General features: G+C 40.4%; 3 protein-coding genes across 3 annotated transcripts; 2 read left to right on the forward strand and 1 right to left on the reverse strand.

Annotated features, from left to right (window-relative positions):
- Positions 1–673: 673 nt before the first annotated feature.
- Positions 674–2,077, reverse strand: LOC130097299 (uncharacterized). The gene is made up of 5 exons (XM_056264097.1): positions 2,071–2,077; positions 1,731–1,982; positions 1,264–1,435; positions 980–1,128; positions 674–875 (listed from the first exon to the last, which is right to left on the reverse strand). The coding sequence occupies exons 1-5, from the start codon at positions 2,075–2,077 to the stop codon at positions 688–690; spliced, it is 768 nt and encodes a 255-aa protein (XP_056120072.1). The 3' UTR covers positions 674–687.
- A 4,821-nt stretch (positions 2,078–6,898) lies between these two features.
- LOC130097300 (gastrula zinc finger protein XlCGF8.2DB-like) lies at positions 6,899–12,857 on the forward strand. The gene is made up of 2 exons (XM_056264099.1): positions 6,899–7,004; positions 12,040–12,857. Exons 1-2 carry the CDS (start codon positions 6,899–6,901, stop codon positions 12,855–12,857), a joined length of 924 nt encoding a protein of 307 aa, XP_056120074.1.
- Positions 12,858–15,444: 2,587 nt separating this feature from the next.
- Positions 15,445–18,183, forward strand: LOC130097301 (uncharacterized). The gene is made up of 2 exons (XM_056264100.1): positions 15,445–15,796; positions 17,286–18,183. Exons 1-2 carry the CDS (start codon positions 15,681–15,683, stop codon positions 18,181–18,183), a joined length of 1,014 nt encoding a protein of 337 aa, XP_056120075.1. The 5' UTR covers positions 15,445–15,680.
- The last annotated feature ends 5,031 nt before the right edge of the window (positions 18,184–23,214 follow it).

The raw sequence follows: 23,214 nt of genomic DNA on the forward strand, positions 1-23,214 counted from the left end.
GGTTACTAAACATTTATTGAACAAGGACAAAGATTACTGAACAAAGACACAAATGGTCGAATCTTGGCTATATTTCTCAGATGCCTGCAAAAGTGTGGTCTTACCTGAGGGTCAACTGATGGTTCTCGTACTCACTCACACTCACTTACACACACGCACGCACAGTCACACACACAGTCACACACACACAGTCACACACACACAGTCACACACACACAGTCACACACACTCTTTCATGAATGCATATGCAGTGATACATGCAAAAGCACATCAAGCTGACACACAGTGAGCCCAGACAACACCGCACACAGACGTTGACAAGGCACAGGTAAAATGATTGGTAAATTATTTTGAATTACATACAACAAATTTCATGCAAATAACAGACAGAGGAGCAGACATGCAGCATGCAGGACCCCGTGAATGGGGTACAGCGACAATTATTGCCACTTATAAAGATGTAAAAAATGTAATGATTTAGTGTAAAGTAAAACCAAAGCAACAGCACACAAAGAAAAAACAAAACATGCAGAATACAGGAAACCACAACCAAATGAGATGACAGGGACAGAAGGAAAGAAGATAACTAAATAAATACTTACTAAAATAAATTAAAATAAAATAAATACTTACAACTAAATCATTGGAATTGTCTGTGAAAAAAAAAAAAATAATAATAATGTGAATTTAGGTTCTCTTGTAGCGTGACTGCCGGGCTAGGAAGAGGCTGACGGCCTCCTCCTTAGGAACCTGTTCAAAGGATTTGGCGATGGGGGCGGGTGCATCGGAGGACAAATTAGCGCTAACCTCTCGAAGAGCTGCAGGTGAATGGGTGTAGCTTTCCTGAAGGGCCTTCATCAATGATGTTGCATAACCTGCAGACATAATAATAATAATACTTAATAAAGATCATTGCCAGTGATCACAGATGTCTCGTGAGCCATCTCAAAATATGATAGAACTGCATGACACTGCTTACCGTATGAGGCTGCCTCTTTGATGGGACGCACCACATGGGCACCTTTTCTGAAGCGCGGATACCGCACGCAGTACTTCTCCGTCCCATCACTTCTCCGTGCTGTCTCCCGGTTGGCATTGTGATTATAATGCAGCGCCGCTAAGAGAAGCCTACAAAATAACACATTTGAGAAATTTTTTGAAACTTGGTTTATGTATGACAAAATACTAGGCATGATAATAGGTACTATTATTACTATAAAAGGCATAATAATTGGCTGTATTATTCCATTGGATAGCACTGACCTGCTATACATCCCAAGGTATGAAAACCCTGTGTCCTTGGGCGCGAAGTGCAAGATGAGGGAGTGGTAAGCCTCAAGGGAGAAGGTCTGGTGCTGTGGAGACAGCTGTCGAACATCTTTCAGTAAGGCAGTCCTCGCGATTATGTTCTCCAACTTTACTGCTGCCAATGAGCCTGCAAAGACCAAGACAGGTAGGCAGGGAGGCAGACAGACACACACACAGATGGAAAACATATAAATAAACAAGAAGATAGATTCAGACAAAAAAAAACAATTTTTTAATGGAAACACATGATATGGTCCTGCATATGAATTATAGCAAACATAAACAGTAAACAGATTGCCATATGAGATTGCCAGGGAATGAAAAAAAAAATGTAATCATCATAGGTCACGTCAAAGCACTCAGACAGCAAATACAACAAAACTTTAGAGCGTACATAATACCACATGCTGTGTGTGCTGTACCTGGGTCCAGCCACTCTTTGTTGCGCTGATCCCCGTCTAGAGGGCCATGGGCACAACTGGAGAAGGCAGGGGTGTCATGGTCATGGATGTCCTGGATGTGGTTGACTAAACTTTTCCATTTAGCCTCTATGACTGCTGGGTTGCCGTCTGGGGTTGAGGCAGCAGTCCAATAGAGGTGATTCACTATAGCAGGCCTCCACAGCTGTAGTTGGTCACACTCTTTTGAAGCTGCATCCAAGGCCTTCCCCAGACCTGTTTTAGAACAAATGGTATTAATTGATATGCACTAACAAAAACTGCTTCAAGGTTCCAACAATGGATACATACTTTGGCAATGTGCCACACATCAAAATAATGCTGTGTCCCTTCAGGGCACAGCTCCTCTCTCACCCATTTGGCAACCTAAGGAGAAATAAACAAGCTTTTGTGGATGATTGACCTGTGTGGCCCTCAGTGCATCAGCAAACCACAAACATCCAGCTTCAGTGCAATTCAGATATTTACATTCTATACTGCAATTTTATTGTAAATACCTGGCGATGGCGGTCCGTGATCAGCGTTGCCAAATGCAGGTCCTTTCCCCTCAGCAGGCCAACACTGCGCTTGAGCCCTTCAAGCTCACACCATGAGCTGTTGGGGACCTCTGAGCTCTGCAACATGACATAACAGTGTAAGTGTAGAATGCTGCTGTTGTTGAAGGAGGCGTGAATGAACCGACGCGTTGCTGGTCCAAGCATTACGATACACTGTACTCTAGTTAGGCAATACACAAAGCTCCAAGCATCGTTGTACTAGTGGAAAGATGGTATATTAATATACAATCAGTTTACTAAATTGCAGAGTTCATTTATTTGTCTAATAACATCAGGTTTACCTGAACAAGCTGAACATCCACCACCTTGTTCACTCTGTCCTCGATCAGAGAGTAGGATCCATACTTTGCGCAGTGCCCAGGAGAATCTGACCTGGAATTAATTACAAATTCGAATTAGGTTTCAAGTTTTTAAAAACCAAAGTCTGTAAAGACCATCCACCATGTCATCTGCAAATGCCAAATAAAGCCACCCTACAGGATAACAAATAACAAAATCAAAATGTGCAACTGGTCTATGAGCTCTCACACTGGTTTACCTGCAGTCACCAGCAAGAACTAGTCCACCATCCATTGCCCGTAGGTCACTAAAATTCTTCGCTTGATCGTTTTGCCAGGCCTGAACGATTACTGGGATGGTGTAGCGGCGCTGATGGCGAAAGTTACTGCTCGCACTGATGCACTGAAGGCCAAACAGAGTCAACATTCTTAATGTCTGGGTGGCCAAACATCCAGTGAAATGAATGGCCCCGCTTAACAGGAGGTTGCAGGTTGGCATGTTCCTGTGGAGCATTGGCTGGTTTTGCCAGAATCGGTGGTAGCCACATGATGCACAGACCTGGATATGTCAAAAAAAAAAAAAAGTAATCAACAGTATTTCAGGATTTAATCTAGATTAAGTACTGTACATCACTGGTCAAAGATTTCATGTTTTCAATGAAATACACATAACCAATACAGTATAACACTCAAATATGATGCCATCACAAACCAATAGACTAAAGCCAGCCTGGTACATACATTGTAAATTAACTGGCAAAACAGTCAGAGCTATCTGTTACGGGTGCTTGTTACCAAGAAGCACGAGGAGACAAGGAATACAGGAAACAGGATTTAATAACAAAAGACACTATCCAAAAACGTACCATACACAAACGAGAACCGACAAGGAGTGAGGGAGAACACAGGGTTTACATACACAGAGAACAGATTAGGGAAACAAGGCACAGCTGGGACAAATTAACTAAACACAGGTGAAGGAACTGAACACAAACGAGGAGCGGGAAAACTGGGACACTGGACTGAACCAAAAATACTAAACAGGGGGAAACACAGGACATACATGTAACATTAGCCCCCCCTCCTGCAAGGCGCGTCCTCGCGCCGAGTAACATCAATAAGGGTGGGGGGGTGGGCGCCCTGGAGGCTGACGAGGGAGTGGCCTACCCGGAGCAGGAAGCCTCCAGGGCGGAGCAGGACGTGCAGGAGGCCAGACGGAGCAGGACGTGCAGGAGGCCAGGGCGGAGCAGGACGTGCAGGAGGCCAGGGCGGAGACTTTCCCTCGGGCGGCCAGGGTGGAGACTTTCCCTCGGGCGGCCAGGGCGGAGACTTTCCCTCGGGCGGCCAGGGTGGAGACTTTCCCTCGGGTGGCCAGGGTGGAGAGGCCACTTCAGGTGGCCATGGTGGAGAGGCCACTTCAGGTGGCCATGGCGGAGACGCACCTTCGGGCGGCCATGGCGGAGAATCCCCTTCGGGCGGCCATGGCGGAGACGCACCTTCAGGTGGCCTATATCCCCCCCCCAAAACTTTCTTGGGGGGAATCACAGGCTCTGGGACAGGCTCTGGGACGTGGACAGTCTCAGGGTGGGCAGACGGGACGTGGAAAGTCTCTGGCTGGGCTAGCGGTGAAGGCCCGGCTATGCTGGATGGAACCAGCAGTGAAGGCTCAGAAGGGCAGGACGGGACCAGCGGAGAAGGCTCTGAAGGACTGGACGGGACCAGCGGAGAAGGCTCTGGCTCGGCCGGCGTGACGCGAAGCTCCGGCTCGGCAGGCGTGCAGGTAAGCCCAGGCTCGGCAGGCGTGCACAGAAGCTCAGGCTCGGCAGGCGTGCACAGAAGCTCAGGCTCGGCAGGCGTGCAGGGAAGCTCAGGCTCGGCAGGCGTGCAGGGAAGCTCAGGCTCGGCAGGCGTGCAGGGAAGCTCAGGCTCGGCAGGCGTGCAGGGAAGCTCAGGCTCGGCAGGCGTGCAGGGAAGCTCAGGCTCGGCAGGCGTGCAGGGAAGCTCAGGCTCGGCAGGCGTGCAGGGAAGCTCAGGCTCGGCAGGCGTGCAGGGAAGCTCAGGCTCGGCAGGGCTGCAGTGGGGCGCAGGCGGGCAGGCGACGTGAAGCTGCGGTGCAGGCTTGGCTGGGCTGGACGGAACCAGCGGTGAGGGCTTGGCTGGGCTGGACGGAACCAGCGATGTAGGGTCGGCTGGGCTGGACGGAACCAGCGGTGAGGGCTTGGCTGGGCTGGACGGAACCAGCGGTGAGGGCTTGGCTGGGCTGGCTGGGATCAGTGGCGGAAGCTCTGTGTCCGTCAATAAGCTCCTCCTCTTCCCCTGGACCGATGGTGAAGGGAGAGCCACAGCTCGCCAATACCCACTCAACAAAGGCCTCAAGGTTCCCCCGAGGCCCATCTCCTTGCTTGCTGTGGTCTCGGCGTTGAGACCTGCCCGGAAGAACACACAGAGGCTGGTGTCATCATAATGGACAAAGGGTACCAAGTCCAAATACCTCTGTGTGTGGGCCTCGAGGGAAAGATCCTCTTGGGAAAGCAGCAGGATCTTTACTGCTGCCAAATCCATATTTTCGGTCGGTTCTTCTGTTACGGGTGCGTGTTACCAAGAAGCACGAGGAGACGAGGAATACAGGAAACAGGATTTAATAACAAAAGACACTATCCAAAAACGTACCATACACAAACGAGAACCGACAAGGAGTGAGGGAGAACACAGGGTTTACATACACAGAGAACAGATTAGGGAAACAAGGCACAGCTGGGACAAATTAACTAAACACAGGTGAAGGAACTGAACACAAACGAGGAGCGGGAAAACTGGGACACTGGACTGAACCAAAAATACTAAACAGGGGGAAACACAGGACATACATGTAACACTATCAGATTGTAATTAGATATTCTGATTTTCTAATCAGATGGCCTGCTGCGTAAACAAAACCGTACCTGCTTGATCTTTAGAAAAGTTCCTTCCTGCTGCACGATGCTCCTATCTGACCTCTCACAACAGACCGGACAGATGTCAAAAAGGCACATCAGCTCCTCTTGGCAAACAATGAATTTGTCAATGCCACTACAACAACAACAAAATTATTGGGGGGGTTATTCAAACTACCAAAGCTACAGTACACAAAAATGAGCATTCAAAATAGTCTATGTTGGTTTTAAATGATCTCACTTGTGGTGGGGGTCACACGTGTAAGGTGGCTCATCAAACAAGTCCTCCTCATGCTCCTCATGCATCGGCTCTTCGGGCACCCATGATAAGTCACTGATGACAGAGGCATTATCATCATCTTCATCTGTCTGTTCAGGACTAGCGAGGGGAGTGGAGGTTTGTGGGCAGAATGATGTCTGTGTGCCCACACTGACCATCTTGGGCTTCAGGTTAACCTGCACAGCTGTGGAGAGGCAGTAAACACCCAAACATGTGACAATCATGGCAAATCTAAACGGCTATGTTTTTTGGTGTAGGCTATGTATTAATTAAATCAATGTGTATGGAAATGTTCTGATTGCATTGATACTGGCAATGTTTTAGACTATATGATAATATCTACCCCTTAAAATACCCAAGTTTTACCATGAGACCATCGTGGGGGCTTCAAAGAACACTGTGTCCCAGCAGAAGTGGAGGAGGGCAAGGGCTGATCCCCAGTATCGACACTCTCCACAGTGTCTACACTGTCCACAGTCTCCTGCTGTGAGGCGTCTATCAACATCTTGCAAAAAACAAATATGAAAAAGGGTCAGCAAAATGCAAGGGTGTAGTGGTGAAATAAGAGGTGGGTATACTATGAATACTTAGAAGTGATTCGCAAGCACATTGGGTGCACAAGCACATTGCAGGAGCACATTCAACATTTAATCATTTATTTTCAACTTGGAAGTACTGAAAATTATTTACTTATCTTTGAAATTCCAAGACGATAAGTAAATATTCCCAGTCATTTCATAAGTCCATCAATAAAATGGGACGTGTGTGCTACAACTAACGTTAGTTTCCCAGTAGAAACAATAACCTATGGCACAGCCGTACCAAAATCAAAACAGTGCGAGTGGGTGAGAAACATGCTAAGAGGGTACACAAGAGAAAAAAGGTTGGGAACCACTGACTTAGATTACAGTACAGTGGACCCAGATATGCGATACTAAATTTTTATTCGTGAATCACGAAATATGCTCTTCTAATGTCAGAGTGATCGTGCTTGTAAATTAGTGGAGGCTGTGTCAAAGGGAGCACGGTATACAAAATACACACAGAGCTAGCTAACAAGCAGCTTGTAAACATTAACGTTAGCATGATGCTTACCGTGGCAATTTCTCGCTTGCGGCAGACGGTGTCTCTCGACCTCGGGACAGGGCAAGCAGAGAGGTTTGCGTTCACAGACGGCACGGCGGTAGGAAGTAATTTAGAACTTCTCTCACTCTTTAAACCAAGTGAGACCATCTTGGCGTCCCCTGAGTTGTAATCCTCCTCTTTGAAATGCGCGCTGCATAATTTCGAGTAGGCGGTGACAGAGCTAGCTGAAAAATCTGCCCGCCTAATCTTCACAAACTGCACCCAGCTTCGGAAGATCCCTTTGTCCTTGGGGAAGGAATGGACCCTATGTCCAGTTTTGCTGGAGTTCTTGCACCCACCACAAACACAGTAATAAACCATTTTGTTTATCTATCTCTAAGCTATCTGTTATGCTATGCTATCTCTCACTATATATGCTTTATCTATCTATCTATCTATCTATCTATCGATCTATCTATCGATCTATCGTTATCTATCTATCGTTATCTATCTATCGTTATCTATCTATCGTTATCTATCTATCTTTACTTATAAATCTGTCACTGTCACTCTTTCACTAGCTAGCTACTTCTCGTATCACTTCACTCTCCCTCAATGGTAAGGCGGGCCGCGGGCTTTCGTCTGTCGTCCAACAGTCAGCGAGTACCTCATGTGACGTCATGGAATGCATTGTGGGAGAAATAAGAATCATCGCTAAGCTGTAGCTAAATGCTAACATATCACCGACTTTTCCGTATTATATTTTAATTTTTGAGTACCCTACAACATCAAATACAATGGATAACTGTTTAAATGTTTATTACCAACTAGAAAATTGCCAAAAAAAAAAACAAAAAAACCTGCACCATGGCCTTTAAGCTTCACCAGAGTGTGGGCGCTCTGAAGCGTTTTTTTTTTTTTTTTATATTTCAAAGTTACTATCATATTTAATGTTATTACCTTGACAAACTATACATCATTAAAAAGATATAAGACTCAAGTTTCAGTATTTGACCACTATTGTATTCTGAGAAACTTATAGTGACAGTTATGTCTTAATTTGTGTCAGGAGTTATGAAATTAAAAATGAGTCGTTACCTTTAATATGAATTATGAGCGTCAGGCGGTCTCATTCAGAAAAAAACTCCCGTGCGATCGTCATGACAGCTCTTGACAAAACAACGTCCCTCAGGGCTTTTAGCTCAAACATGTGCAGATTTGGAGAAATATTGATAGATTCTCATAGGTTTACATCAGATTTCTATAGACAGGAATAATATTTATTGAATGTATACCCAAATGCGTCGATGTAATCATTATGAGCGCTGTATACTCTGATGTACTGTGTTTTCAATTCATACCAGTAGCCCGAGGGCGCTGTATGCACGTATACAGTCCATATATGGATCACATGAAGAAGAGCCATAATCATGTGACATTCCAGGAACTGCCTGACATAACAAAGCTATCAGAGATCGCTGTAAAGTGCAGATAAAGATGTTTTGAAGACAATAAACATGATTGCAATGATATTTGATTTACCTGTGTTCTTCGAGCCATGTCAGGTATTTTCATAATAATAGATTATATGTATAATGTAATGCTAATCGATATAGACTTTATCATTGTGCAGAATACTATAAAATAATATATTTTCTATCTGATTTTTTTATCTGAAGCCAAATCAGATCACAGAAAGTTATTTAAAACACTCGACTTGCGCTATAAAGTAAGTTTGGAGCACAAACATGGTTTTAAACACTACATTTTTGTGTATTGATGGTGTGCTAAGCTAACATGCTAGCTAGCTCTGTGCACCTGCCACCTAACTTCGCTGTAATTTTTATGATTTTTTCTAAATAAGAATGCTTACTGAAATATTTCTTTTTTCAAAAAGGGCATTTGATACAGTTTCACTGTGAAGTGAGAACTTTTATAAAAGAAATGAGGGATTGAAACAGTGTGAATAGCCTGTCTTTAGTGATTATAATGCAGACAAAAGAAAAGCATATTTAGAGCCATAACCAGGCCGGAGAGGTGTGAATGTGTGCAGGGGACACTGAGACTGAATGAGGCTCGTTTGCACCACAAAAAAATAGAGGCAATAGACTGAATAGATGCTAGAAGATGACAATAAACACCAGTTTGCATTTTAGAGTCTAATTAAAATAAAGTCAACTAAATACAGAGTTTTAGACTTATCATCTTCAGATTTTAAATATAACATGGTCAGAGATGTGGCTTTAGTTGCAGTGAATTTCTAGATTGCTACAATGCCAACTTCAATTTTATTTTCATGAAGATGTTTCATAAAAATAAATGTATAATAACTTTACAAAACTTTGAAGCTATATATAACCTTTTTTTTTTTCATTATGACAATAATTAATTCTACATTTACAATAAACTTCCAGGTGTCAGCTTTCAAATGAGATCATACTTGTGCTTTTAGTACAAAGGGTTCATGAACTGTATCTGTTTCAGTTTGGGTATGCCATATCTGGGGATTTTTCAAAAATGGGGATGCAGCTTAACAGGTTAAGTAAATGTTTATTTAACTAATAAACTAGAGTTGTTGTGAATGCCACAAGAATTGTGTTTTATATGTTGGAGAACAAGAAAATTATTGAAATTTATTTTGATTTAATGCTTACTCAAAGAAATACAAAAATTAAAAGAGACTGGAAACAAATGTAGAAAAACAACAACAATCAGTTATATGTTAATATATGAAACAATTCCCTCAATTTGATCAGTTTGTTTAGTTACATAAAGTCTGTTATTACATAAACAGATGTATGTACAATAACTCTGTATAATAAAACAAATAAAATGACCATTTCACTGACAATGTGTGTGTTTGTGAGTGAAAAGTTTCTACAGATCCAATAATTAAAATAAACAGACTCAGATAAAGCAAACGAATAGTGAAATAAACTTTAATTCTGTGACGTTAGTTTTGTGAAAGTTGTTTTTAAGTTGTAACTTTCTGACTTGTCATTTAGCTGTCAGTGTAAGGCAGTTCTTTGTCTCTAGTAAAACAATAAAAACGTCCTGTGGCCTGTTGCACAAAGCCGGTTTCCGTTGCTAACAGGAAAAGTTCAAGATTAGTTTGACAAACTCTGGCTTTTTCGGGCTCACGAAAGTGGATTGGTTTTTAGTTGTTTTCATCACCATGGTAACTTACACTACACGGCTAAGCTGTTCTGGAGCAGGTTTTATTCTGGGTTAGAGATTGCAGACCAAAACTGGACCAATCAGTGCAGTGACATGTATCTGATACAATAAAGCCAGTCCTGCTGTATTTCTCACTCCAAATCAAAGCATTTTATAGTGTGAAAAAATTCAGATGAACAAATGATAAAGCTCGGGTTGCTGAATATTCAATCCCTTTTTCAAAAGCACTTATTGTAAATGATATGATTAGAGATCATAACCTATATGTGCTGTGTTTGACTCAGGGTTCCCACACCTTGGTAAACGTAAAATTCAAGGACCTTTCAAGGACTTTCCAGGTCCAATACCCTCAAATTCAGGACTTAATATGGGACACTTGTGTTGTGTTCAACAGCAAACGTCGAGGTTCCTTCGTAGTAGTTTTGTGCACGCGTGAACATCATGGCAATGTACAACACAAAGTACGTCACGTGGGAAACACTTAAAATAACGCGTAAATGCGTGTAACTAACGTAAATCAAGCAAGATAGTGTGCATAGGCCACGAAGTGTTGGCGAAACACACTTCATCCGAATGGAGGGAATAATATGGATTTTTTTCCAGAAAACTTATTACACTAAATAAATTCAAGCACTTTCAAGGACCTGTATCTATGTGTGTTTACTTTCCAAAACTTATCAGGGCCTTGAATTTTTTTATGAAAAGGTGAATCCAGAACCTCTGAACTGAATATAAAGTGCTTAAAGGATCCCATAAGTTCCAGCAAGAACCGCAAAGATTGGCAATGCTCCACCAGTAACCCTACTATAGGAGAAAGAGCTTTTAGGCACTTAAATTACATTTTTAAGTTCATTGAGTACCCGACAGGATATTTGAGGCACCTTTAGTTTTTACAGTGTACACACAAAGTCATGGCTGATTTTATGAATGGTTTCAATTAGTTCAATGCATGATGATCACTGACTGTTTGGCTTAGTTTATATATATATATATATATATATATATATATATATATATTGTTAGATGCCAATCATAAGAGCTGTGAAAAATAAGCAATTCATCTAGACATATATGACATAAATGCACTTAGATCATAATCGTTGTCATTCACATTTTGACTATTAACAAGAGGGTGACAAAACTAACCTTTGGTACATCAAAATATGATATTTGATATACCGTTCTCACTTGTTTGCTGTTGAAAATTTTTGAAAATGCACATTTATCCTCCAAATACATTTACACAACCAAATATGTTTTAATGATTCAGACCAGATGGAAGTGAAAGAGCAAAGACAAGAACTGAAGTTAAAGGTGGTGATGCTTTAGTTTGTTTAAGCCTTTTGACACCAATAAAAATATTTAATGTGGCAATTTACAGAAGATTTCAGACATCACCATAATGAATGAGCTGAAAACAGGGAACTTTTGGAGACAAAGAGGTTTTTCAGCTGCTCAGTTTAACATGATGGCCCTGTACTTTTTAAATGCAGATTGGATAAAAACACAGTGATCACAGTTCACACCTGCAGTGAAGCCCCTCCCACAACAATTCACCAATAAATACTGGGAATATTCCCATCATCCTACAAGAGAAGGACAAACTCCAGGAGTAGCAGCTGAAATCTGTGTGACTGTTAAAGATGGAGTTTATTAAAGAGGAGATTGAAGACATGAGTGATCCAGAACCATCCAGAATAAAACATGAAGATACTGAGGAACAAATAGGTTGGTGTCCATTCTTGATTCTTCATTGTTGACACTTTGGTAGATGTGAATTAATAAGCAGTTTATGGATAATAAATGACAGAGAAATACATCCAAAATATCATAACCTTGTATATAGCAGTTGTCAATCATATTTTTTACTATATTAACAAGTGAATGACAGAACAAAAAGTGAAAGATCTGATCTCTGTTCCTTTCTGCTATTAAATAAGGGTTCACTTGAACTGATTCAAACTGTATTTCTGTGTATTTTAGACCAGGTGAGAGTGAAAGAGCAAAGACAAGAACTGAATGAAGTGGAGGAGGAACATCGTAACTTTACAATTCAAAGAACAAAAGCCAAAAAGACGCACACCTGCACTCAGTGTGGAAAGAGTTTCTCAGAGAAAGGAAACCTTAAAACACACATGAGAATTCACACTGGAGAGAAACCGTATACATGCACTCAGTGTGGAAAGAGTTTTTCTAATGCATCAGGTCTCAGTTATCATCTGCTCATTCACTCTGGAGAAAAGCCGTTTAACTGTGATCAGTGTGGCAAAGATTTTATTTCATCAGCACATCTAAAATCACACCTGAAAGTTCATTCAGATGAGAAGCCTTATGTGTGTTCTCTCTGTGGAAAGAGTTTTTCACGACTGAACTGTTTAAAAAAGCACAAGAAAACGCATAATGAAGTGAAAGATCATGTGTGTTGTGACTGTGGGAAGAGCTTTACTAGAGCTGATCATCTGAAACGGCACCAAAGAATTCATACTGGAGAAAAACCTTACAAGTGCTCATATTGTGACAAGAGTTTCACACAGAAAGGAGACCTTAACACACACATGATAATTCACACTGGAGATAAACCGTATACATGCACTCAGTGTGGAAAGAGTTTTTCTCAAGCATCAGCTCTCAGTTATCATCTGCTCATTCACTCTGGAGAAAAGCCATTTAACTGTGATCAGTGTGGTAAAGATTTTATTTCATCATCACAACTACAAGATCACCTAAAAGTTCATTTAGATGAGAATCTCTATCTGTGTTCAACTCTGTGGAAAGAGTTTTTCACAACTGGACAGTTTTAAACAGCACCAGAAAACACATAATGAAGTGAGAGATCATGTGTGCTTTGACTGTGGGAAGAGCTTTACTACAGCTGAATGTCTGAAACAGCACCAAAGAATTCATACTGGAGAAAAACCTTACAAGTGCTTATATTGTGACAAGAGTTTCACTCTGTCTGGATCTCTGAAATCACACGAGCGAGTTCATACTGGAGAGAAGCCGTACTACTGTACTCAGTGTGAGAAGAGTTTCACCCAATCATGTAGTCTAGTGACTCATATTAGAAAGCATTGTTCTGTGTCACAGTGAGCAAATGTTGTGTTAGATTCACATAAAGTAAATGTGTTGTTAGTTAACTAATAAACTGTTGCTGTGAATGCCACAAGATTTGTGTTTTATATGTTGGAGAACAATAATATTATTGAAAATTATTTTGATTGAACGCTTACTCAAAGAAATACCAAAATGAAAATAGACTGGAAAGAAATGCAGAAAAAAACAACAATCATTTATTGTTAATATATGAAACAATTCCCTGAATTTGATCAAGTTTTTATTTTGTTTGTTTTTTAGTTACATAAAGCTTGTTATTACATATACAGATGTATGCACAATAACAACAAATAAAATTACCATTTTACTGACAATGTGTAATTTTGTGAGTAAAAGGTTTCTACAGATCCAATAATTAAAATAAACTGTGAGATTAAGATAAAGCAAAAATATAGTGAAATAAACTTTAATTCTGTGACGTTAGTTTTGTGAAAGTTGTTTTTAAGTTGTAACTTTCTGACTTGTCATTTAGCTGTCAGTGTAAGGCAGTTCTTTGTCTCTAGTAAAACAATAAAAACGTCCTGTGGCCTGTTGCGCAAAGCCGATTTCATTTGCTAACAGGAAAAGTTCGAGATTAGTTTGACAAACTCTGGCTTTTTCGGGCTCAAGAAAGTGGATTGGTTTTTAGTTGTTTTCATCACCATGGTAACTTACACTACACGGCTAAGCTGTTCTGGAGCAGGTTTTATTCTGGGTTAGAGATCGCAGACCAAAACTGGACCAATCAGTGCAGTGACATGTATCTGAATCAATAAAGCCAGTCCCCCTTTATCTTTCACTCCTAATCAAAGCAGCTTATAGTGTGAAAAAATTCAGATGAACAAATGATAAAGATCGGGTTGCTGAATATTCAATCCCTTTCTTCAAAAGCACTTATTGTAAATGATATGATTAGAGATCATAATCTAGATGTGCTGTGTTTGACAGAAACCTGACAAAAAAACAAATAATTACATTACTTTAAATGAGTCCATCCCCCAAGATTACTGTTATAAATATGAGCCTCGTCTGAAAGGCAAAGGTTTTGGTGTAATTTATAGTATCTTCTTTTTCTTATAATTCTTATAATATCTTCAGTATTACTGAGAAGTCTTGTTTCAAATATAATTCTTTTGAAGAATTAGTGCTTAAAGGGGTCATATAATGGTACATGCACTTTTTCAAGTTGATTGTACTGAAATGTGTGTTGGCAGTGCCTGTACACAACCATCATATAATGATAAAAATCTATCCAGTGTTTTTGTTTTAATATCCTTATATGTTTTCCCCTGCCTCAAATTGAGGCGTTCGATTTTGTGACGTCAATAAATCGAACGCCCCTCCCACGATTGTTGATTGATAGCAGCGTTTCAACACAGACCCGCCCTGAGCGAGCGTCATCATAGTCCGTCATTGTTGATGCACTGGAGCAGAATGGCGTCTAAGCGATTGTCGTGTTCTGTTCTTGGGTGTAATATAACGAACACAGAGTCATTTTGATGTTCCTAAATCCGAACCGCTGAAGACACATTGGCTGAGTTTTGTTTTCGAAGGGAATATTCCCCACGAGCAACGTCAATGCTTTTATGTTTGCGCGATTCGCGAATCTTTTCTTACCAGACTGCTTTATCAACGAGGGAAGTAACTTATGAAGCTGGTTTTGCTAAGAAGCTGCTCCTGAAAAAAGAATCGTTACCAACTATTCATGTCCCTGTTGCACCTCCAGAAAAAGTATGTGTAAAATTGTATTAACCTTTATATTAACCTTTGCAAATCGCTTCACGATGAATGCGGCTAAGGTTTACACTATGGGTTTACACTCAGGGACAGGGTACACACGGCATGTTTTCTATGTACGACGTTCTCAATATAATTCATAATCCCACGTTTATAATGAACAATGCGCTATGGTTATTGTGTTATTACAAACTGAGTACGTATACATCAGTAACAGATAGCGTTCGTACATCTCACTAAGTTACTCTACCCTGCCAGTACACAAAGATAGATCAAAGTGACATTATAATAACCAACCATTCAGAAACGTCCTGTTCGAGCCTTACGCCCGTTTCACACATACTCCGTGTGCAGTGCGTATGCGGTGCGTGTTGCGGTGCGTATACGGTACAGGAGCAGCACACGCTATAGTGCTTTCACATATGCTGCGTATGCAGTGCGCATCCGCCGGATCCGCTGTTTCCATTTCATACACAGATCCGCCGTTTTTGTGTGGCACACAATCAAAAATGGGTAAGTAATTTTGATTTTAAATCCAACCGTTAACTTTGACATTGTTTAAGACATTGAAATAGTATGAAAATTAATTTTAATCATTGTGATTCTTTGTTTTACATGTAGTTCGAGTTGTTGACAGAAGAAAAGCTATCGCGCTATATCTGTTGCTAAGAAGGAGAAGAAGGAGACGCATTTGGGTTCACTCAGTCAACAGAGGCAGGAGACAGTTTGGTGCTTATTACCATCTTGTCTCAGAACTTCGACTTTACAGTGACCGGCACCTAAAGTACTTTCGGATGAGTGCAGAACAGATGGATAATGTTCTTTCTCTGGTTGGGGCAGACATCACAAGGCAAACCACAACTTATCGTGCGTCCATCGAACCCAAGCAGAGGCTTGCTGTTACACTGAGGTCAGGACAGAAAGTACACAGTAATTACATGTATATATTTTTTTTAAATTATTTTATTATTCACATTTACAAAATACAACACAAGTGAAAATTGCTATAGTGTACTTATTTAAAAAGTAGGCTATATATATATAGTACTTTTTTTTTTATAAAATGTAGCATTTTCAAATATATTATATAAAGAAAAACATATTAAAATATTTCGATTAAGTATTACAACTCAGACATGAAAATATGGGTAAACTTTGTACATATTAGTAAGAGAACTTATAAACACTTTAGACCTTGAAAAGAACATTAAAGTAATAACTTATTGGCATATTTTAAATGAACAAATATTGCAAACCTAATCATAATTAACAATAAACATATAAGTCTAGTGTACAACTAAAAACTTTAAAGAATTAAGGGAACTGGTGATAAACAGGAGAGGAGTCCTGTTCTGATCCATGCTGATGGTAGGATGTAGTTGGGGGAGGTGTCATATGGTGGGGGTGATGGGTCTGGACTTCATGGCAGGAGGTGTTGGGGTGGATTGGCTGAAATCCTTTTTGTGATGGCTGGGTACGTGAGAAAGCAGGGCCGGCTTGTGTGGCTTGATGTCGTTGATTTTCGTCTTCTAATTCCACATTTGCAAGGTAGTTGAGGATATGGATTTGTGCTCTGTTTTGGTTTCTTGGATGAAGCCTGTTTAGTTTAGGCACTAAACTGAGGGCAAAATAGTACATCTCATCCTCCTGTCTTGGTACATGAGGTGGAGCTGTAGTTGTAGGTTGAGTGATGATATCAAGAAGCTGTTGTTCTGTTGGACTTGGTGATGCAACTCTTCTCCTTTTTTGTCTCTGTCGACCTTCATTCATTATTGCCTGCACTCTGGGATGGGCAGGGGTGTCAGCTATTTGTGTTAATGGAGGAGTGGAGGTGGCTGGGGGTGGTGTGGGGGTTAAAGATATTTGATTTTCCAACGCAGGTGTTGCAGGCCTTTGTAAAAGGGGACTGTATGGTCTGCTTAGCTGGCATATCTCTGGATCCACATCCTCCTCAGCCAAACTCATATCCACTGGTTCATCCTCTAGCTGCAAAGTTGTTTTTGAACTGAAATGATAGCAGATGCTATTAATGTTCATTTACAATGTAATATAATTACATAAAATTAGTTATGTATTTTGAAAACATACAGTATAATAGTATTCCAAAAATAATACAGATTTCTTTAGACAATTGTTGTTTCCCCTAATTAATTGAGTTATTTTGTCAACATTACAAACATACTAACCTTCTGGCCTGCATATGTGGCAATAGGAAAGACATCACTCGTTCATATTTCCACTCCTTGACAGTGCCACCAGCAGAACCACTAGGCATTTTCTTTTGCTTTTTACTCCTTACAAAGGCATCTCTCAGTAGTCTCCATCTCCGCTTGCATTCAGTCACTGAAAAAAAGTGCATATATATTTTAATACATTATTAATGTTTCTTTTGTTCACAGATTCCTTGGCACAGGGGAGAGTTTCAGCAGTCTAGCCTTCCAATATAGGCTTGGGATAAGTACCGTGGCTGAATCGGTCCACATGACATGCAGAGCTATTGAGAGGCAAATGATGGCGTCCCAGTTCCCAAAACCAACTGAGGAAATGTGGAAAAATATTGCCACCAAATTTTGGGAGAAATGGAATTTTCCAAATTGCTTAGGTGCAATTGATGGAAAACATGTCACCTTAGTGTCACCAGCAAATTCTGGGAGCTTGTATTTTAATTACAAGGGTACCTTCTCTATTGTTCTCTTAGCTCTGGCTGATGCTGAATACCGATTTACTTTTCTACAAGTGGGTGACTTTGGTAGAACAAGTGATGGAGGAGTATATAGTGGTTCAGCACTTGGAAGAGCAATGGAGGCCAAAAAGTTGTCTGTGCCTGCAGACTGCCCTTTGCCAGGGTCTGGGGCACAAGGTCCGATGCCATACACCATGGTGGGAGATGCTGCATTTCCCTTGAAAACATATATGATGAGGCCATTTCCTGGGAAACAAATTCCACAATGGCGCAGAATGTTTAATTACAGATTGTCTCGGGCACGGATGGTTATTGAGTGTGCCTTTGGCATTCTGTCATCTAGATGGAGAGTGCTCCACACAAAGATGAATGTGAAGCCGTCAAATGCTGATTCTGTGGTCACTGCAGCCTGCATCCTCCACAACTACCTCCTGAATCCTTCAGAGAACCAAAGGTGGCTGGAGGAGTCAGAAGAAAGAGGGGAAGTGCTACCATGTGTGAGAAATATGGGTGGCAACAGGGGATGCAGGGAAGCCTATGACGTACGCGAGAGGCTTTACACATTTTTCAACTCCCCAGAAGGCAGAGTGTCCTGGCAAGAACAGATGATCTAAGATCTTTATTAACCTTCTCCAAGGACCTGAAATCACAACTGTTTCAAATTGTACAGAACTTTTTAAGTTGTAAATAGTTTTTTTTTTTTTTTTAGAAAATAAAACCTGTCGTAAATTGGATAAAGTAAAAAAGCAAATAAATAGAATTTAACCACTTCTTGTCCTATTTTTTTTGTAATGAAAGAAGATACAGGTTATATATATATATATATATATATATATATATATATATATATATATATATATATATATATATATTAATCAAGGTATAATTTGTATTCGATATCTTTAAATCAGAATATAAATTTATAAATACAGAATATATAAATGCATAGCTAAATATATATTATCAGACATGTCAATAAACAGCTGTTCTTGCAATTTGCCTTTGTAATTAAAAGATTAAGCTTGTTAACATGCATCAATGCAGATATTGTAATAGACTATATTAATTACTGTTAGTACATGTCACTTATCTACACCAAAACAAGTATTTTTCCAAAGGCTGGCTGTAGCACCAAAAGTTTTTACATTTTGATTTATAATTACATACTTAAAATTATAACTATATAATTATAACAAACTTAAATTACACTGCTTAACTTCTGTATATTAAAAAAATTAACAATATAATAAGATTTACTTAGGAATTCAGGCATAGGCTACAACTACATATTCAGATGTTAATTTATATCTTCAGACTTTCTATATTTCCTGTTCAGACCTTCATAAATTAAATTTAATAATTCAATAAATTCGCATTACATGAAGTTGAAAGGTAACGACCAACAAAATAGATAAAAAGGGCAACAAAGTAGCCTACAGTATTCAGTTTAAATAGAACAACATACAGCAATAATATCTTTGTATTCTCGTTTAAAAGCAATAATCATAAAAATACATGCTATTCATTAGATAGTCAACTAAAGCAAGTTTAAATAGCCTACATAGGCCTATGTAAACATCGCACTTGAAACAAACATTTTAAAACTTACCATCGACACCAATAGCCGAGGAAATTGCTTCCCATGCCTTTTCCTTGGCATTCAAATCTTTGTACAGCATATTCTGCGGGTCATAAAGAATGATGTGTTTTTCCACCTCCACGATGAGACGAGTATCATCCATGTCACCTTCTTTTGAGTAGGCTACTTTTCTGTCCACCAGCCTATCACGTGATTGCCTGCTGTGATGCGAGTGTTCCCCCCACCCCCACCACAAAATATATATCATGGATTTTTTTGAGGGGGAAAAAATCATATATGATGGCATTTAGCAACTTTTGGTACTACAATCATACTTTTTTGGTTTTCTTGACCCTGTAATTTAGTAACTGTAGAAGACATTAACTGTAATTATGAGTATATGATGAAATTAATACAGTTTCTTGTCAATCTATGTCTATTTTAATGTCAACAATGCGCTGGCACTTTAATTCAGTGCGGTGCAGCACAGCAAAAATAGACTCGGTGCGGAAACGATCTCTGCACTGCTGTATACGCACCGCAACTGGAACGGATCGACGGACTGCATCCGCGTGCAGTGTGAAAGCTCTAACCTGTTAACATGGGTACGGAAAAAAATACGCACCGCATACGCACTGCAAACGGAGTATGTGTGAAACGGGCGTTAATTGTCGAACTTCTTTGCGGCCATCAACTTGTTCGGGGTCCGACTCCGGTTCAAACTGATACGATTGCACAGATGTGTCCTCAGAGACTCCCGCTGTCATTCATTCTCCAAAATATCCCCTCAACTGTTGTCAAGGAAACACTCCACGTGCGTGTAAGGATCCACTGGAGGCAAGTTGTAGCGAGAACCCAAGTGCAAGTATTTATTCAAAAATAACATACAACAGGATCAAAACATAAAACAAAGCATGACATGGCATGAAACAAAACCATGGACATAGACTTACACAACAGAGGTTACAGGAAACAATACTTGACCCAGACACATGGCAAACATGAGGGCTTAAATACACAAGACTAATGACAAGACAAGGGACACCTATGAACAATGAGCAGACGATTATCCAATGACAAGACAATGCCACAAATTAGTTGGCATAACTAGCGGCGAGATGCATGCCGGTTAGAAATGTGTCCAAGTGCGGTCCGCCTTGCTCTGATGTCATGCTGACGTATGTCAAAAAACTCTCCCGAGCGCAAGGCGCACTTGTCGGATTCTGCAGTCGCGCACAGTTGCTCTCCACCGACTGCATTGAATCGCTGATCAAAAGCATGATGGGAAATGACTTGCTGACGAAACAGCTTAATACTCATTGGTTTAAAGAACCATGATGTATTGTTGTCTTTTAAAATGTTTGATTTTAAAACTCTGAAATCATGTTTTATGTGTATACGTATGCTATATGTGAATAAACTCTCTGACAGTGCGATATGGGTATGTGATGTCATTTTTATTGAAACAATATAAAAACACATGACTGTATTAAAGAAAAAATGATTGATAAACACATATTTGGAATGTAATTAGATAACAAGTACTTTGGGTGTCTTGTTCATTATATTTATTTTCATATAAAAGCAACAGAACTTCATTACATCCAGTTTATTAGCAACACCGTGCATGGGCGTGAATCCCGCGATGTCAGTCTTTGATCTAGCAGGTGTCACTGCGAGAAGAGAGATCTGTCCGTCTTGCCTGCACTTTTTTCACTCCTCCCCTCACTGCAGCCGCCTACTCTCGCATACATTTCAGGCGAGGCAAGGCGCATCCCAAACGCCCATTTCACACATACTCCGTTTGCGGTGCGTATTTTTTTCCATACCCATGTTAACAGGTTAGAGCTTTCACACTGCACGCGGATGCGGTCCGTCGATCCGTTCCAGTTGCGGTGCGTATACAGCAGTGGAGAGATCGTTCACGCACCGAGTCTATTTTTGCTGCTGCAAACGCTGAATTAAAGTGACCGCACACGGTTTGTGGTCAAAATGAACACAGACTGACCTGAATATCTAGTAATTTCACCATAAATGCATTTAATTCAATAAAATGTAGTAATCTCACCATAAATGTATTTAATTAAATAAAATGTAACCATAAATGCATTAAATTAAATACTACTATTTTTCATAGTCATCTTTTTACTTTAAGACCGGGGTAAAGCAAAGAAAGCTACAATTTACTTCAACAAGGCCACATAATGAACGACACTCGTCTCATTCGTTGAGGTGGAAAAACAAGTTACTTGTGACATGCAAGATTTATTGTATAAAGATTTAAATTATGCAAAAGAAAAGGTTTGAGTCTGCTGTTTTTGTCAATTTTAAGTTTTAATTTAAAATGTTTGCGATTTTAATATAAGTAGCCTACATGGTTAAATATGTTACCACTTGCTTTAGCAACTTAATATATAATCTATATAAAAGTAATGCATTGAATAATACGTTGTTTAAATTGTGTTTAAACGTGAATACGTCTATTAAAGAGTGTATATGTGTAGCTTACAAAGAGAATCGCACTGGAGGCAAAAACTTTTTTTAAATAAAAGTTGCTGATGACTTGATTTGATTGATGATTTTTTTAAATACAAATAGTGAGTTAATGTGTACAGCCTCGGATCAGTTGCGCACTGCAAACGCACGCAGCATGTGAAAGCACTATAGCGCGTGCTGCTCCTGTACCGCATACGCACCGCATACGCACTGCACACGGAGTATATGTGAAACGGGCGTAATACATCGCGCCCGGGTGCCAGTTTTAACCCCCAATTTCCACCAACTGCGGAACGGCTGCGGATCCGCTCAGGAACGGCGGCGGAGTCAATAGGTTTCCATTAAAGTCAATGTGTGCATTTTCACTGACTGCGGAACGGCTGCGTTCCGACTCCGTCCCAGCTCCGGCGTCCCGCAGCCCTCCGGAGAAGATACGCAGAGTTTCTATTTTTGCCGGATGCCGGAGAACGCCGCAGGAAGTCGAGCACAGAAACAAAATAAAACATCTGGTAATTTTCAAAATAAAAATAGTTTTTCCTTTTCCAACAAGAACAATAGTTAACTTTATTTACACAGCCTACTACTTTCCCAATTCATTCAAAAAGGAACCCAAAATAAACATTTAGCACTTTATAAGTTGATTATATAATTAAAAATATTCACAATAATCTCCACAAAAAAAGGAGATCAGCTGGTCAGCACAGAGTTGTTTCCCCTGTACTCCTCTGGATGGAAACAAATTGTTGCTGGTTTTGTGGTTCTGTTTATAGAAACTAAATCATGTTATATCGCGCGATCAAACGTAAATTCGAGAGATAATAGGTGTGTTCGACATCGGCTGCGGCTGGATGTAAGCGATCGGCGAGAGTAGCCGCGTGCAGGCGGGGAGGAGCTGCAAACGGAGACGTGAAGTCGGACACTTTCTGGTTCCTGTAGTGACCGCTCACGTGGTGTTTGTACACTTTAGCACAGCTGAAGTGAAATAAATGCAATATTTGCCAAATACACAGATGTTTCAGAGACATTTTCATTCAAAACTTTATGTACTGCTTCATGCAGCGTTTGTTTGAACAAGAATAAAGTTCAACATAAGCCTACAGCTACTATCAATGAAGTTGAATCAACGTTTTTTAATCAGTTTTATTTTGATAAACATAACACAATACATCGCGACTACATGAAAAGAGTGTTTACTGTTATAAAAAAAAACTGATTTGTGAGCTTTAGTGGAACTAAAGGTGTGAGAATAAACCGAATAAACACGAAACGCACGTGATCGTTGTCATGCGGTGAATCCGGCCAATCGTGGAACAGCTGTGTCGTCATCAGAGCTCGTGCAGCCCAGAGCAGCCGCTCTTCAAAAGCTGCGCTGGCTGAGTTCTCCGGCTGCTCTCGAATCGCTCTCGCGGTACTTTGATGGCATAGTCACAGTCACGTGGCGTCGGCGCTGTATCAAGTCGGACAAAATTTCTAACCGGCATGCACTGCTTCAAGTCTGCCGCCGATCGGTCTGCGCAGAGCTGCATGAAGTCGAACAAGCCTATCGTGTGTCCTCGTGACTTCAGCTGTC

Source organism: Rhinichthys klamathensis, unplaced genomic scaffold (assembly GCF_029890125.1).
Source record: "Rhinichthys klamathensis goyatoka isolate OS25496 unplaced genomic scaffold, OSU_Roscu_1.1 h1tg000216l_1, whole genome shotgun sequence".
Lineage (NCBI taxonomy): Eukaryota > Metazoa > Chordata > Actinopteri > Cypriniformes > Leuciscidae > Rhinichthys > Rhinichthys klamathensis.